Genomic DNA, 17,204 nt, shown 5'->3' on the forward strand with positions numbered 1-17,204 from the left:
CAGGACGTCTACGTGCATGACCTTGCAGACGATTTTCTGCAGAAGCTGCTGCTCCCTTGCGTCCTTGCCACTTCCCTCCAGCTCAGGGCCGTCCCAACCACTACGCGGCTGCGGAGAGCACTGCAAAACTGGGCACCGGCAGCCAGCTCCATCTCCTGACCCCCCCCCCGCCCCCCTGCAGGCTGCGTCCTGCTCCCCAGCCGTTTCCCCTTCTGGCAGACAGAGAAAGCTGCTCGCCGCAGCTTGCGCCTCCCGCCTGCTCCCCGCAGACGACACGTCAGCCAGGCTCTCTCAGGCTCTCTCTGTCTGGCGCCTTCTCCCCTCCCCCTGCAGCGCTGGGCCCGCTCCCCACAGCTTCTGCCCTCGAGCACAGCCCCTCCCCCCCCCCCCCGCAGCGGGGTGTTTGTGCAAGTGCTTGGGCCATGGGTGGCCCATCCACGCCCACGCCCCCTGAAGCCCTCCAGGGCTCCCCTCAGGCCCCAGCCCGGAGCAGGGTCAGTGTGCTGGGCTCACCCTCATCTGCCCGGCGCTGCAGCCCAGGCGCGAGGTTGGCGTGCTGGGGCTTACCGTGTGCCCCCCCCCCCCCCAGCATTTCCCTCTCCCCTGAATGCGGGGACCCCCCTGAGTGGGCCCTGCTGGCTACGCCGCTGCTGGATAGGGTACCAGAACTGGCCGGGATAGTCGGGTTCTGCACTCTGGGAGGACCAGGCCTTTGACAGGTGCGACCGCGCCGGAGCTGGGCCCGCGCGTCACGGCACACGTACCCCCAGGGCGTAGCGCCGGATCGTGGCCATTGCCGGGGAGCTCATCACGTCCGACAAGCGCAGCGGGTCCAGGAAGATCTCCCCGTCGGTCACGACCAGGATGATCTTGGGCGCGTCGGTGACAGACCCGCGGCTGGTGTTGAAAATCTCATCCCTGGGGAAACGCAAACGCAGACGAACCTTATGGAACACAACACACGGGCACAGCGGCATGCGTGCGTGTGCCTCAGGGGCCTGACGGCAGCTCCAGCGTGCCAGGAAGCTCCCACAGCACTAACACACGTGGAGGACACGCAATCGTTAGTGGTGGGTTTGTGCCATTCGGGGACAGGATCACTCCATCCAGGGTAATAACCCCTCGTTCTTAAGTAGCCCTGTTCCTTAGTAGATCACATCACTGAACAGGCCACAGTCATTATCCCCATTTTAAAGATGGGAAACTGAGGCAAGGAGAAGGGAAATGGCTTGCCCCAGGTCACCCATCAGGTCAGTAGCAGAGCCAGGAACAGAACACAGGTCTCCCGAGTCCCAAACCTGTGCCCTAGCCACTAGGTCACACTGCCCCCTCTCCCGATAGGCCAGGGGGAACTGGGACTCTAATGTTCCAAAGGCAGCTGGGAGGGAACCCCTGCTTTGCCCCTTAACAACCCCTTCTGGTGGATACCTTAGACCTGATAAGCCCTGGGGGAGGCACATCCAGACCGCCCCTGCCAGCGGGACCTTTGGGCCGGGGATACCGTACGAAGGGAGGAAAGGGAGAGGCCCAAGGGGGAGATCAGAGGGTCTCGGCCGGGGGAGATTTAAGGCGAGCTATGCCCCGAGCACGAAGCAGAAGAAATCCCCGTGGGAGCGGGGGAAGGGGCGGCTCTCAAGGGTGTGAGACTCACAGCACGTGTTGCAGGGCAGACGCAGTCTTGGTCACTGAGCCCAGCTGCGTTATATTATGGACCCTGAAGAGCGCCCAGGACCGGTTGCAGCTTTCCTGCAGGTCCAATTCCGTTCGGATCTCTGCTCCGTACTGTACCACAGCAAACGTCACCTGGGCCGGGCAGAAGACCGAGGCAGAACGGGCTGAGATCTGAGGCAGGGATCTCGAGGCCCGTCTCCAAGCACCACACTTAGCATTTAGTACGGGGAGGGGGGGGGGAAATGTGTGGAAAGTGTCTCCTCAGCTATCCGTGACTCCACATACAGCACAGGGGGAGTATCTGGATCCATTTTCCTCCCCGTTTTTCCCCCTCTGCTTTTATCACCCGCTGGATTCTGGCAGTCCCTGTGGGGACCACCCCACAGAGAGGAGAACGTTTTTTGACTTAAGGCAAATGCGGCCGCCATCTTATCCATCCAAACGTCCGCTCTGGCCCCGTCTTTCCGGGCCCTCCCTCCATCCCCAAACACTAGGCTCACTGGAACAAAAGGGCTAGGGCGTCTGTCTGTCCCTTGAGTTGTGTTTCAAAATACCTTGGGAGTTTTCCCTGATAAGCCGTCTAGAGCACCTAGACCAGGGTGGGCAGTAACCGGCCCATGGTCTGGATGTGGCTCGCCAGGGTTAGCCCCTGGCGCTGTATTTATCTGTGCCTCCGCAGGTGAGGACTCTTGCAGTGCTCATTGGCCATGGATCGCCATTCCCAGCCAATGGGAGCTGTCGGAAGCGGTGTCTCGGTCTGTGCGGCTTCCCGCTGCTCCCATTGGCCAGGAACAGCGATCCACAGCCAATGGGAGTGCAGGTGACCATATCTGCAGATGCATAACTGAATATAGCGGCGGCAACCTGCCAGGGGCTAACTCTGGAGAATTGTCACCGACTTATTGACTAAACCACCTGCAGGAATGAAAACCCCACCCCCTGCTGGTCTAGTTGCTCCTCTCCAACCAAGCTCCATACTCTTGCTCTCCTGGTCTCTGAGAGATTTTCACTCTTGTTCTAAACCCCTCCAGGGAGACAGACTGGCACAGAAGTTCTGTGGATATTTCACAATCAGCAGTGTTACAAAGTAGTCTTAAGTTTGTAGTTTGCCCTGTCACTAGCTCCAAGTGCCTGATGGTCTGCGAGCACTCGAACAAATAGCAGTCCGTCAGCACAACCGCCCTGTGAGGTACAAAGCCAGGGCAAAACGCAAACCTCCCTGCTTCAGCATAATCAAATTGAAAAGTGAGTAGGACTTAGGGCAAGGAACACAGATTCTATTACCATAATATCTCCCAAGACTTGTAGAGTGCTCAGACCACACGGAGGTAAGCGTGGTGTAGAAAGAATTATCCCTATTTTACAGAAGGGGAAACTGAGGCATGGGGAGTCAGCAAACTGTTCAAACATTGACTCGGGGTAGAGTTGAGACTGGACTCCAGCTCTCTAGACTCCCAGCTTTGTGCATAACCCTGAAAACTTTCCAGTATCCGTGGGAAACCACAGCCTGTTTGTTCTCTGCTGAAACGTGACCAGAGTCTGAGATGCCCGCTCCCTTCAGGAGGAAAAGCAGAGCACATACCTCTGGGCATTTCCTCCAGAACCAGCTCATCATCTTGGAGATGAAACCCTTGGCTCTTTCAAAGTCCTCCGGCTCGATGCTTCCTGATCCATCTAGCACAATGGCTATCTCCATTCCTGAGTCTGCGGGAAGAGTTAAAAAAAGACATGGGAAAGGACAATGAGACATGCAGCATTACGAGAGGCTAGGAACTGCAAATTGGGAGCCTGTCGTTAGCGAGAATGAAGATGAAGGGAGGAACAGAAAAGGTTCCCCCAAATTCCTACACAGCACCAGGGGCTCTGGAACCTGTGTCCAAACTTGGCATCTTCACTGGGCTTCTGTTGACTCATCTCTGATAGCTGCAGCTTCCTTGGTGCTGTCAATGTTGAGAGAACCCCTGCGGGGCTGCTGCTGCTTTTAGTCACGTCTCCCAAGCCATGATGAGAAGAGATCTCGTTGGCTTTGCACTGTGGTTCACATGTGGGCACTCCACCAGTTTGCCACATCAGTCGTGAGATGCTTCCAGGAAAGCCTCAGTTGCTAAATGACTATTCTACCATACACCTCACCACACAGCAGCCTCAGTCTGCCACCGTCAGAATGTCATCCTTTTCCCTACCCAGCTCACCCCCAATGGAGCGGTACGAGTTCTTCAGATCCCAGCTAATACACCTTTCCACCTTGCTTCCCTGACTCATGAGTCCAGCTACTGTAACCCACGCACCTTCTGAGTTTGGCATGCTGTCCCATCCAGTGACACTAAGACCACTTACAGAGGGGACATCTACACAGCAGGGCAAACGCTGAATTAAGCTATGCAACTTCGGTGATGTCAATTTCGTAGTTGAAGTCAAAATAGCTTAATTAATAGCTTCCTACACAGCAGGAAGTCGAAGGATGAACACTCTTCCTCCAACTTCCCTTCCTCCTCGTGAAATGAGGGTTACAGGAATCGGAGTAAGACGTCCTCCAGCGCTACATTATTTTGAAATAATGGCTTGCTGTGTAGATGCACACTACGTTATTTCGAAATAATGTCAGTTATTCCAAAATAGCGCTGCTGTGTAGATGTATCCAGAGAGAAGAATGAGTCTGCTCTACAGCATTGGTGGGGAGTCAGCTGGCCTTTAGCGCATGTACTAAGTTTCAGAGGTCCCAGGTTTGGTTCCGCCTCTCGACGTTACACAAGCACCTACCTTTGCATGCATGGCTGCTCCTTGAATTGTTGAATGTGTTATTGCCAGCACAGCTGATACCCATGCTCCTCTCTGCACTGGTGAAGTTGTCAGCATCGGACACGTTGATGTTGTTATTATTGTTGTTGTTATTTTGGGCACTGATGTTTAGTTGGGTCTCAACTACGGAACCAAACCAAAAAAGGCAATTGAAGAGTTTTGAGAATTACATATTTTTAACGAACGTAGGTTAAAATGCAGAGACTCCCAAACCAGCGCTCGGAGTAGCTTTTTAAATGCATCGAAGCACCTAGAGGTTTAAATCAGTGGGAATGGGGGTGCTTAGGCCCTTTTGAAAATCACACCTGATGCTGGCTGGAATCCTTAGTTGCCTAATGCTTTTAAAAATCTGTCCCTACGTGCCTGATCATGCAGGAGGCAGTAACAGAACATCAGTGTTCGCATTTATTCTTCTCTGATGTTCAGCCTGCATAACCCCAGTGAAATCTGCAGGGCCACATGGGTATAACAGATGGTAGAATTCAGCTCAAATGCCGGATTCCTAGATCCTCTGCGTGGGCAACAGAAGCCCCCCAGCTGGTGCCCAAAGGCGTCAGGGGAGCAGAGCTGGACCGGAACAGCTCAGAGGCAGCCCCCACGGTAACAGCCCCTCCCCACAGACAGATCGCTCGCTTTGCTTCCGTACGGATATTGCCGAAGTTGAGGAACGCTGCCTCCTGGAATTCTGCGGTGAGCAGCGTGCAGATTCCATTCAACTCTTCTGTGATGCTGAGGGCCTGGCGCCGCTTCTTCTGCAGGCAAGCCTAAGAGGGAAGGGAGGGCCCTGCTGGTAAGTCACGTGCACCCCGACCAAGAAGGTGCAAAGAAACCAACCGGCAACACTTCAGCAATCGGGCCAGGAGACCCGTAATTGAGGCTTGTTATGTTACTGGTCTTTGTAATGCACTGAAAGACTCTTGAAAGGGAGCAGCATGGCTGCCTATGCCCTCCGCGCCTGCCGCTGGACCACATGCCGGGGCTGTGTTGGCCTTTAGTGTTTGACCAAAGCAATGGGTGAGGCTCCAAGGAGAGCCATGAAGTGCTGTTCAAAACACACAAGTCAACACACAGGTAACCGCGTAACCCACACACCTCCTGGGTGTGATGGACTGTCCCATCTGGCGGCACTGAGACCACTTGCAGAGAGAAGCATGGGTCTGCCCCACAGCATTAGCAAAGAGCCCGCTGGCTTTTAGCGCCTGCGGTGGAGGCACCTGGTCTAAGCTCCTGAGGTCCCGGGTTCAATTCTGCCCATCGGCGTTATGACGCCAGCGTCTCAGACACATCTGAGTCTGCACTAAGTCCAAGCACTTCCTCTTAGCCTCCTTTCCAGCTCGCTCTTGTGCCCAGCATGGCTTCCCCTTGCACACTCAAAGGTACAGCCTGAAACCTCATCCTCTGCTTGGCAATGCGACTGCAACCTGCAGGCCCGCTGCCTCGCGAGCATGCCACCCCGGCCCTGCAGCATTCATCCTGGGCATTTATCTAGCACCGCCCACGGACATGACGCACGGCAAACACATTCCCAGCCCCGGCTCCTCCAGGCACTTACCAGGATCCATTCTGCACTCCTGGCTAGCGAGATGCCCCCGTCCTGAATACTTTTTGACTTTTGAGTATTTCCTAAAACGTGTTTTATAAAAAAGTAAAACAAGTCAAGAAGCGCGCGAGGGGAGGTAACTTAATGAAATGGAACACGCCGAGGTGCGTTTTCTAGTGCTGGTGATCTCAGCATTCCTTATCCTGGGGCAGACACAATACACTGAGGCACAGGAAGCTAATTCAGAGGAGGGATCTCATTTGGAAGGAGCAGCCTATGCCATGGTCAGCTACTAGAGCGATGGGTACCCTGACATGCCAAATCTGTCCATTGATTCCAGTGGGCTTTGGATCAGGCTTCAAATTAGATCTGTGGTTTTCAAAGTATGGGTCGTGACCCAATACTGGGTCCCGGAAAGTCAGGCACCGGGCACTTTGCTGGAGGGTGACCATGCTACACCCCGGAAGTGGCCAGCAACAGGTCCAGCTCCTGGGGGTGGATTCTGGAGATCTAAGTGCTATCCCTGCCCTGAGCACTGGCTCCTCTCTCCCAGTGGCCGGTTTCTGGCCAATGGGAGCTGGGGGGCGGGGCAGTGCCTGCTGGCGAGAACAGCGCTCAAAGCGGTTTGCACACCTCTGCCTCGGAGCACAACCTGCCGCTGGCCGCTTCTGGGACGCAGCATGGTCTGTGGTGCAAGGACGAGCAGGAAAACTGCCTTAGCACCCCTGCAGCACCGCCGACTGGCAGCTGCTGGAAGTAAGCCTGCACCCCAACTCCCTGCCTCAGCCCTGAGTCCCCGCCCTCATTCCTGGCCCCATCCCAGAGCCCCTCCTTCTAGTCAAGAGATCTAACGATGCTGGGTTTTCTTCAATTTCCCGCAACTGGGTTGTGAGAAAATAAGTTTGAAAAGCACAGCATTAGATAGGCACCACTCTGCTACGCTTCCCCCCGACCACAGCCACGGGCGCTGCCATTTCTTTTTCCACCAGAGCTGAGTGAGGACCTATGGGCCCTTCCTGCCTCAGGAGCTGCTCTCCGCCTCCTCGTTGCGATGGCACACGCCAGTGTTTGCAACAGCCCCATCCCGTTCAAAAGCAATTCATAGCAACAGCCGGGACGACTGATCTGGACTGTACCTCTCAGGCCAACTTCCTGGCACTGGAGCTCACGCGAGGCAAGAGAGCACCGGTTCAGCCGGCCCAGCCGCCTCCCCGGCTCGTCATTGGCTGAGGAAGTCGCCAAAACCCTAAAGCACATGGGGAAAGAAGAACGGGGGTGGGGTGGGAATGAGGAAGTGGGCCCTGTTCTCATTGCATAGGAGAAGGGAGAAGAAATCTATGGAACATTATCAGCTCCAGCCAATCGTGGGACTTCCCCTGTGGCTTCCAGTGTGTCATTGCTGTGGCTGAACATCACAGCCAGGCAGACACGCTGCAGCTCAATAAAGGAAATGAAAGGTCTTTTGCTTTCACTGCGTCCTGGGCCTTCCTTAGGATTTATGGGGCCCGATGGCAGCAGGGGCATGGGGAGAGCTATTGAAAGACATGATTTTATAATCTTCAGCAACAGTCACATTTTTAAAGCACGTTATAAACCAAGCTCCTCTCGACTTACACGGTAAATTCAGAAACTCACAGGGGATACACCTGTTCATGGGCTTCATTGCCCCTTGAATGAGTCTGTCGCTGTTCTGCAAACAGTTATGTCACGTCTAGGTTCTCTAGCTCGTCTTCAGAAGACGACTCACCAGGCTGCAGCAGCCACAGAACCGGGATGGGAAGAGGCGGGTGGGGGGACACTGAGACCCAGTGGTGCCCCACATTTTCAGGAGCCCTACGCAGCTGTATCGTCTGCGTATGGGTAAAAACAGCCCTGACTGCACCCCGGCCTTAGCTCAGCAGATCTCTAGATTTTAGTGCCTGGGCCTACAGCTTTTCCAGGGACAATGCCACCGGCTATAGGGACAGTGCTCACCAGTGGCAGGTGCTACAAACACCCCTCACTGCTCTCCATAGCTATCTCCCGCTTCAGCGAAGAGCACGAGATTGAACGACAGGTCGTGACACCCCCCAGGCAGGTCCAATTTCTCTCCCAGACTGCAGGGTGGAGCAAATTTTCCCACCGTTCCCTCCCCACATCCTGTGGCCACCGATGGCTCCCTTCCTGCGCTGTTAACAGGAGGCGGGCAGGGCAGGCTTCCACCTCAGCCCAGCCTCGTGCACCGCCAGTCCAGCCACGGAGAGCAGTGTTTCTTAAAGTGGCCCGTGGATCCGCGCCGAGAAAGCCGCTAACTGGCTGCAACGGTTTGTTTATTTACCAGCTCCGTAGCGGCTCCCATTGACTCCGTTTGCTGCCAAGGGGAGCCATGGGAAGCAGCGTCGGGGGAGCTGGAGCAAGCAGTGCACGGTCTGAAGTACTAGTCAGGGCAGGCAGGCCACGGCCAAGCGACGGGGGCCAGCGTGGCTTGCCTGATTTCTTTGCTGGAGCTGGAAGGAGCCCAACTCATCTATTCGGGGAGCAGAAAGCAGAGCAGACAGTTCCCCCAGTCCTCAGAGATGCCTGCACTGCCCGGGGAAATGCTGGGAGTATTGTCCACAGCACTTTCTGCTGAAAGGAGCAGGCCAGCGGCTGGTTTTCTTCCCTTCCCCTTTTTTCCCCCTTTCCCTTTTTTTTCTTTTCTCCAAAGCTAAAACCATCCCTCCCAGCTCTTTCGATGCAGCGACCATAGCTGCCTCCCCCACACTATCTAGGTTGTCTCCATGACAACCCATCTATCCACCTAGCAGCACACCCACCGCTGCTCCCCCACAAACCCACGAGAACAGTGAAACACGGCATCCTCTGGGCCATTACAGCATCGCATCGAACGGCAGCTGCCGTCTATAGATCATGCCCACCTTGGCAGGATGTGCAGCAGGAAAGCAGCTGTCTGTTCATAGCGGGGTGGTCGGGTGAAGGAAGTGACTGTCGATAGAGCACTACGTTTTATCTGATGGTGGGCAAAGGGCAGTAGGGAATTCGGGGCACGTCCATGAAGAAATTAATTAAAATGCTTCAAAACCAATACCCACAAAATGTTGAGGTTCCAATCTATTGCCAGGCTTAAAGCGTGCAGGTTGCACCTCTATAAACCAGAAACCTGCCGGACTAGGGATGTTCCAGGATCAGAGAGTCCAAATGTGTTGCAGGAGGTGGGGGGTCTGGGAGCCCGGTGTGATGCTGGGGAGGGTGGGGTGAAAAGTCCAGCACGTGGCTGGGCAGAAGCTGGGAAAGCCAGCGCATGGGCCAGTTGGGCTGGGAGAGGGATGGGGGGGCAGGAAGCCCGGTGAGGCAGCAGACAGGTGGTGGGGCCAGCAGCAGAGGGACCAAAAATAAGCTCCTGTGGTCCAGCAAAACCCCTCCTCTGGGAGCAGTCAGGTCCCGAGGGTGCCAGACCAGGGAGGTCCAACCGGGACAAATTTATCTCCACAAAGGCCAGAGGGTACTTAGTCACTTGCTCACAAGAGCCCTAAAGAACTAGGCATGGGTACTGGGAACCTGAAGGGTGCATGGGAGCCGGCAATGCCTCCCATACTGGAACAGCCAGTCTCACAGGCCAGAGGGGCGTTTTGGACTCTTACCAGGTCTTGTGCCCATCCGAATGCTGACGAACCTTTGGCCAGGAGAGAGGGGCTGTGGGCGGTGTAATCCACGACTTGCGAACGTCGATGTTAAAACTGCTCAGAGGCGGAACCGCTGCAAAAACAACATCCGGACGGTAACTCGGGGGGTTACCACTCACGACACAACCTCCTGCGCTAACATCCCCCACCTACGGCGCCTTTCCCTGCTGGCTCCCTGCCCCACATGCAATGGGACTGCAATAGAAACCATTAACAGAAGCAAGCTCCCTCTTCTTGGCTTAGCTGAAATGGGCCGAACAAGGCCTTTCTTTGCCGGCTCCTTAGAAAACGGACACAGTCACTCGGGATCCTATAGTAGGACGCAGTGTGGCCCTGCAAAACTTCCCTTTCAATGACGGGATGCGTGGCCCCTACTCAGAGGCTCATACAGGGCGGGAGGGCGTGTGATGACAGTGACCCTGAGATACACCACGCCACAAGCCTGTAGAGCTACAGACACAAGCTCATACCAGGCAGGACACAGAGCGCGTGCTGAGGGTGGGAAGGAAGGGAGGTCTGTGCGATTCTGGGGTTACGCACCGGGCAGGACCCCTGCACTTGATTAGTACCAAAAGGGCAGGAAATGCTGAAAACGAGATGCACGACAGCTGGTTCCCACTGCTGCTTGCTGTGGGCAAGAAACTTGTGGCCCAGGCAAGTGCTGCCTCGCAGACATGTCCTGTGTTGATGGATTCAGGGCTTGTGCAAGAGGCAGCTCACGTACAGCCTGAACGGTGGCAGGATTCGCGCCCCCACCATGGGGATAGCAACCTAGGACCCAGAGCTGGCTGGACCAGCCCCAGGGGGAGGAGATCATCGGTTTTCAGGGACATTCAGACCTCAGTCGCTCTGCTGAGGCTGCCGCAAGAGCAAATTAGTGCCCCCCGACCCACAGAGGGACTGAGACCCCACAACTCATCTCACATAAGGTAAGGAACAGGCAGGATTCACTAGGGCTCCCTCGGAACTGGTGGCCTCCAGAGGACACACCTCAGCTGTGTCTACACTGGGCCACTTATTCCGGAAAATCAGCCGCTTTTCCGGAATAAGCTGTGAGCTGTCTACACTGGCCCTTGAATTTCCGGAAAAGCAACGACGCTCTACTGTACAAAATCAGCTGCTATTCCGGAAAAACTATTCTGCTCCCGCTTGGGCATAAGTCCTTATTCCGGAACACTGTTCCGGAAAAGGGCCAGTGTAGACAGCCCAGTAGTCTTTTCCGGAAAAAAGCCCCGATCGCGAAAATGGCGATCGGGGCTCTTTTCCGGAAAAGCGCGTCTACATTGGCCACAGACGCTTTTCCGGAAAAAGGGCTTTTCCGGGAAAGCAGCCTGCCAATATAGACGCTCCTTTTCTGGAAAAACTGAAAACGGAATAGTATTCCGTTTTAAGCAGTTCCGGAAATTCATGCCAGTGTAGACACAGCCCTCCTGCTCTTCCCCTTCTCCTGGGAAGGTTTGTGCCAGCCAGCTGCCCAGTGACTTGCTATATTTCACGACATACAAATGTTGCATCTACTGGACTCTGCCACAGACCGGAACGTTAGACAATAGGCCCTGCTGAAAGACTCAGCGACTGTAGCTCTGTAAGGATAAATATGGTGCGTTCGGTTAGCGGGGGGTATTGATTCTGATGGCTGCTTCTTCAGATGCAGCAGGAGGGGCCAATTCTACTGGCCCTCTGAGCCACACACAACAAGCGTCAGAAGCCTGAGCGCTACAAGACACACACAAGCTGTCCTGGGGGGGCACAGGGCTTCTGCCCTGAGGGCTAAATCCCCTAGTCCAATGGTAGGCAACCTGCAGCCCGTTGGGGTCCGCCTGTGGCCCACAGACCTCCCCAGCTGCCCCCCTTCCCCATATACGTGGTGCACAAGGGCATCAGAGCCCCACGTTTCCTACCCCCCCTTCCCTCCCAGCACTTTCCAAGGAGCCACAAATCTTCCACTCCTCCCCCTCTCCCAGAGATGGAACAGGGCACGCATCAGGCAACTCATGCACCCGAGAAAGGGGAAGGAACAGGTCAGTGCAGGACTCCAGTGCCCCAGTGCAGGAGAGGGGGAAAGAGGCGGGCGGGGGACAGACAGGGAGCCGCAGGTGCCCTGTTACACTGATATATAGACACAAAGCACGCCAGGTCTCTCAGTATGGGAAAGTTTTAGGCCTTGCTTCATCCTTCCTCAATCATTCAGCGAATGGCGTAGAATTGCTGCCTTGGTGGCAGGACACACAACCCTGCTCTGCACCCTGCCCCTGCATTAAAACATCTGACTCCCGCATTCAGGCATCAATAGCACCTATCGTGACTCCAAGCGCTGCTGGCCCCACTGTGCACAATCCAACCCGGGGGAGTTGTTTTGAATTAAACCCCGACCTTGAGCCTTTCTTGCCGGTTTCTACCAGACAGTCTCTAGTTTTGCTTCTCCAACTGTCAGAATAAGGAAGCCACAAACCAAACTGTTAAAGTGACATGGCTCAGATGAGGCTGTTGTGACAGGGCAGGCGCCCTGCACTGGCCCTTTAAGGGCAAAACCCAGGCCCGGAGCAGGGGCTGGAAGTAAAGACCCAGCGGAGGCTGTTCTGGCGAATGAGGGCCCACCTGGGGGAGAGCAGTAAGGGGCTGGCAGCTGAGGAAGCAGGGGGCTCACAGGAGCTAAAGCAATGCTGGGGCAGCAAGGCAGGGCTAGGGGAGCTCCAGCCAAGTGAGCTCCCAGGCTGGAGCAAGGCCCGGGGCTAGGAGGGCTGTAGCGAGGCAGTCCTGGTAAGTGGGGGCAGTAGGTCCACACCCCCTCGCTGGAGATGAGTGGCCCTTACAGATTGCAGTGGGTCACTGCGGCAGGGTGCTGAGGCAGCCCCCCCCCCCAGCTGTATTATAACGTGCAAACTTGTCGAAATCAATCGAGGTACATTGATAGATCATTGGCAAACATGGCTCCTTGTCAGTACTCGGAGTAAACACGTAAATACTTTACTGCCTCTTTCTGAACTCAGTTATACTGGTGTTAATCTGGTGTTAATTTCACTGACCTACAGGCCATTACTCAAGATTTATGCCAGATCAGAACCTGGCCCTTTGAGAGTGTACACTCACTACAGGTAACTAACTGGTACTGAATATGTAAGCATATATTAAATGCATGGGGAGTAACCAGTACAGAATCCTACAAGTTAGAAATACAAACTCTGTAACTGCTAAACTCGCTACCTGTGCTGAGTCCTGGCAGCCCTCCCGGATTTCCAGTGACACACATCACGGGGCCTGTTTTCCTTTTTGCCACATCCCTCTCCAGGAATTAATTGTGATTCCAGGGTGCTAAGGTCTGTCGTGTGTCACTGGAAATCCGGGAGGGCTGCCAGGACTCAGCACAGGTAGCAAGTTTAGCAGTTACAGAGTTTGTATTTCTAACTTGTAGGATTCTGTACTGGTTACTCCCCATGCATTTAATATATGCTTACATATTCAGTACCAGTTAATTACCTGTAGTGAGTGTATGCTCTCTAAGGGCCAGGTTCTGATCTTTGTAGCAACCATGTACTGCAGTTCTGGTTATTTTGTGACTACTAAGAATTTGTTCCCATTGGCAGAAGGCTTTGCTCCTTCACACGCCTCAGCTTGTGTATTGGTTGGAAACAAAGAAATCATGCAGAAATGAATGTTCAGCAACCTGTACGTGTATAACTCTACTATCTATTACTAGAAGACTTACCCAGCGTTGCCCAGATCCAGGGTTGGCCTGGAGCGGCAGGGGCTGCGTGTCTCACCCACCAGCTTCTCCCTAGGACTAGCCCAAGGGGGGTGGGGGCATCTAGGCCAGCCACCAGCTTTTCCTCAAGGCCAGCCTGGGGTGGCAGGGGGGAGGGTGCACAAGCTTCCTACTAGCTTCTCCCCAGGGCCGGACCAGGGAAAGAAGGGCCTCACAGGCCACCTGCCAGCTTCTCCCTGGGGCCAGCATGGAGTGGCAGGGTCACGTGGCCTAGATAGTGGCCACTCCCCGGAGCAGGCTAGTATGACAGGGGCCATGCTGCCAGCCAGCAGCTGCCCCCTTGTGGTCATTCCTGAGTATCACTGTCCCTCCTATCACACCCTTCCCTTTCCATTTGCTGTGAAACAATCACATTCCACGCTCATCCCATTGCCCTGGCACAACCCAACCCTGACCTTGCTTTCAAGTTAGGATCAAGGAAGCTGCATGTCAAATTTGGTAGCTCTAGCTCTTACCATTTAGGAAGAGTTCTTGAACAAGCAGACTCACAGATGGATGGACACACAGACATACAGGCACGCAAACTCTCTAAAATATATAGGGGATTATTATTCAGATTAATCCTGTATTTAGGCCCAGCTGTGCGGGGTGGCCAAAGCCCTAAGTATTGTTATTAATCCATGGCCCACAGTCAAATGCAACATGAGTTCTACAAGTTCTCCCTCTTGATAACAGAAGCGCTGCCTGCAAATCCCGACACACAATGGACTGTTTTTACCCAGCCGGCCAGGCTGGAGCAGTGAAAGTTGAGCCTCATGTGGCCCATAGGGACTCCATCAGTATTGTAGAGGAAGGTGACTCCAATAGACTTATTTTTAGGCAAGTGAGTTGTGGCTTTCAGGCCCCGATAAATTGCTGGTGTGACCTTCAGTTGGGGGAAGAGTTGGACAACCCATGGGTCACTGTACAAAGCAAGACAAGAACCGAAGAGAAACTTCACTGTGGCAGTTGAACCAACACATTGTCTGTTGTCAGCTGATTTTTATTTAAACCAACATAGCAGGGGAGAGTTTTTAAGGCAGGATGGTAAGAGGACTAAAGGGGCCATTTTGAGGTGCTTTACAAAGAGCTCCTTCCAAACGGGAGGGCCGGCGGGCTTCATAGGCATGGAGCATTGACATTTCAAAGGAAAGAGAAGATTGGGTGGAGATGGGCCATGAAGGCCCCTGAAAGTGAGGTCACCAGCAGCTTCTGTTTGATGCAAGAGAAAAGAGGGACCCATGGGATGGGTTCAAAGAAAGGGGTGATATGAGCAATGTGATGCGTGAGGACAATGATCCTTGCAGCCCCATTCTGAATGGATAGGAGTGGGGCAAAATTGCATTGGTCAACAGTCAAGAAAAGGACATTGTGTAATCAAGACACAAAACAATGAGCACCTTGGGCAAACCTTTTACCTGAGTGGGGGGGATAGGAAACCCGTATTGTCGATATCACCCAGAAAGATTTAGAAATGGCCTGAATGCAAGGACCTACTATCATGCTGTGTCCCCAAAGTTAGGAGCAATCTCATCCAACCCACCTTTTCCTTCCCATCATCTTCCTAATCCTCCCTCCCCATAGCCACTGTCCCACCTCTTGGCTTCAGTTCATTCATCTTAATTGAGGGCTTGTCTCCACTACACAGTGGATCGACGCTACAGCATTCGATCTTAGATGCGATAAATCAACCTCCGCGTGCTCTCCTGTCGACTCCGGTACTCCACCCAGATGAAAAGAGTAGGCGGAGTCGACAGGAGAGCATCAGCTGCTGACCTTACTGCATGGAAGACACCATGGTAAAGTAAGTCTAAGTACATCAACTTCAGCTGTGGTACTCACGTAGCTGAAGTTGAGTATCTTAGATTGACAGGGGAAGGGTGTAGTGTAAGCCTTAGGAATTATGCTCCAAAGACAGGAAAAACATTTACTTGGGAAAGCTCTGTAGGAGTTCACCACCCAGTATGAGATGATCGTTAGTCAACATTGTGGGTTAACATATCAGAAGCTGTAGCTTCTTTGAGGATCCTGGGGCCAAATTTTAAAGAGTGGTCCTATTCCCATTGAAGCATAGGGGGCTTCACCTACCTACACCAGGCCTGAGTTTGGTTTCTCACCATTGAAAATGTGAGCATTATGTGACACATATGGTAATTTCCTGCAATGTCTCTGAAAAAAACTACTAAATTATATTTATGTACCTAATTGAGTCCAACCTGTGGAACTCCTTGCCACAGGATATTGTGAAGATGGACTTTAACAGGGTTCAAAAAAGAAAGAGATAAATTCATGGAGGTTAGGTCCATCAATGGCTATTAGCCAGGATTGGTAGGAATGGTGTCCCTAATCTCTGTTTGTCAGCAGCTGGGAATCGGTGACCAGGGAGGGATCACCTGATGATTCCCTGTCCTGTTCATTCTCAGAAGACAGGACATTGGGTTAGATGGACCTCTGGTCTGACCCAGTATGGCCGTTCTTATGTTCATATGTTCTAATTGTTTCAAGTGGCAAAGTTTGAGCATTATTGTAGCATTGTACGTAACATCTCTCGGGTGTAGACCTGAACGAAGTAAACCTTGGGAAGTGTTTATGAGCTTAAAAGCATTATTTTAAAGAATGCACTGGACGAGGACTCTGGGGACAAAGGCGAGTGGGAAATACTTCAAAGGAAGTGAATGCAAATTCTCATCTCCAGCCGCAGCTCTTGAAGCTACCCTTGAAGGGAAATCCATTGCCTGCTGATTTTCTCTTCCCAGAAGCTAAAGGGGAAGATTAACAGTTGTGGTTCTTCTGGGCAAACAGCTGTCATTAATTTTTAAGCCAAAAAAAAAAAATCCTGGGGGAGGGGAGGAGGGAGGTTGAAGGACTTCCTCTTGATGAAGTTTGGGATGATCTCTAGGAAGTGTATTGGAATGTGTGGAGATGTTTTAATGTGTTTTCTCTTTTATGCTTTCACTTTCAGAATAAATGTACTTGGTTGGAAAGGGCTATGGGAACTAGCCATGGGCAATCACACAGTATTTAACCCTTGCAGAAGAAAGCAAAGCAGGGTAGCTTAAGCGGTCTGATTGGGTGGAGAAACCACAGTGTAGGCAGCTTGGAAAAATTGTGGTCATATATGAGAGAGGTGGCAAGTTTCTCCGACCAAGAGAGGTGACAGCTGATGTGACGGGGGCCTTGCTGGACTACAAGGAGAAAATACTGTTGGCCTGAACTGTGAAAGAGCAGCTGCCATATTAGATCAGACCAGTGATTCTCCTAATGCAGTAGCCTGCCTGCTTCAGAGACAGTTGTAAGAAACTCGATAGTGGGAAATGGTGACATAAGCTGCCCACGTATGTAGGGAGGGAAGGTCGCTTGGGGAACGCTGTAAGCCGGTGGTTTTCAAATTTCTTTTCTCACCACCCGGTTGAAGAAAATTGCTGATGACCATGACCCAGCAAAGCTAGAGGGCAGGCCCCAGGGTGGGGCCGCAGGGATAAGGAGCTGGGAGTGGGGGAGTGGGGAGGTGAAGGCTTTGCCTGGGGATGTGGACTCTTGGGAGGGGCCAGAAATGAGGGGTTTGGGATGCAGGCCGGGGAGGTGGGGCAGAGGGGTTCAGTACGTGAGCGAGGACTCTAGGCTGGGGCATGGGGATGGAGTAAAGGGGGTGCAGGCTATGCGACGGGGCAAGGGTATTTAGGGTGCAGGAGGGGGTTCTGGGTTTGGAGGGCTCAGGGCTGGGACAGGGGACTGTTTTGGCACAGGCTGACCTCCGACGGTTCCCACTCAGTGATGCACTGGGATCTTC

General features: G+C 53.5%; 1 protein-coding gene across 1 annotated transcript in view; it reads right to left on the reverse strand.

Annotated features, from left to right (window-relative positions):
• The window catches only part of ITGAE (integrin subunit alpha E), a 66,045-nt gene that overhangs the window by 41,257 nt on the left and 7,584 nt on the right, over window positions 1-17,204 (reverse strand). Inside the window, exons 2-9 of the mRNA XM_075904627.2 lie at window positions 9,631-9,745; window positions 7,147-7,256; window positions 6,023-6,093; window positions 5,117-5,234; window positions 4,432-4,593; window positions 3,254-3,375; window positions 1,652-1,803; window positions 765-918 (exon numbers count right to left, since the gene is read on the reverse strand). Of these exons, the coding sequence (XP_075760742.2) occupies window positions 765-918; window positions 1,652-1,803; window positions 3,254-3,375; window positions 4,432-4,593; window positions 5,117-5,234; window positions 6,023-6,093; window positions 7,147-7,256; window positions 9,631-9,745 (1,004 nt within the window). The remainder of the gene's footprint in view (window positions 1-764; window positions 919-1,651; window positions 1,804-3,253; window positions 3,376-4,431; window positions 4,594-5,116; window positions 5,235-6,022; window positions 6,094-7,146; window positions 7,257-9,630; window positions 9,746-17,204) is intronic.

The sequence above is a fragment of the Pelodiscus sinensis genome, chromosome 21, assembly GCF_052426305.1.
Source record: "Pelodiscus sinensis isolate ZL-2025 chromosome 21, ASM5242630v1, whole genome shotgun sequence".
Taxonomy (NCBI): domain Eukaryota; kingdom Metazoa; phylum Chordata; order Testudines; family Trionychidae; genus Pelodiscus; species Pelodiscus sinensis.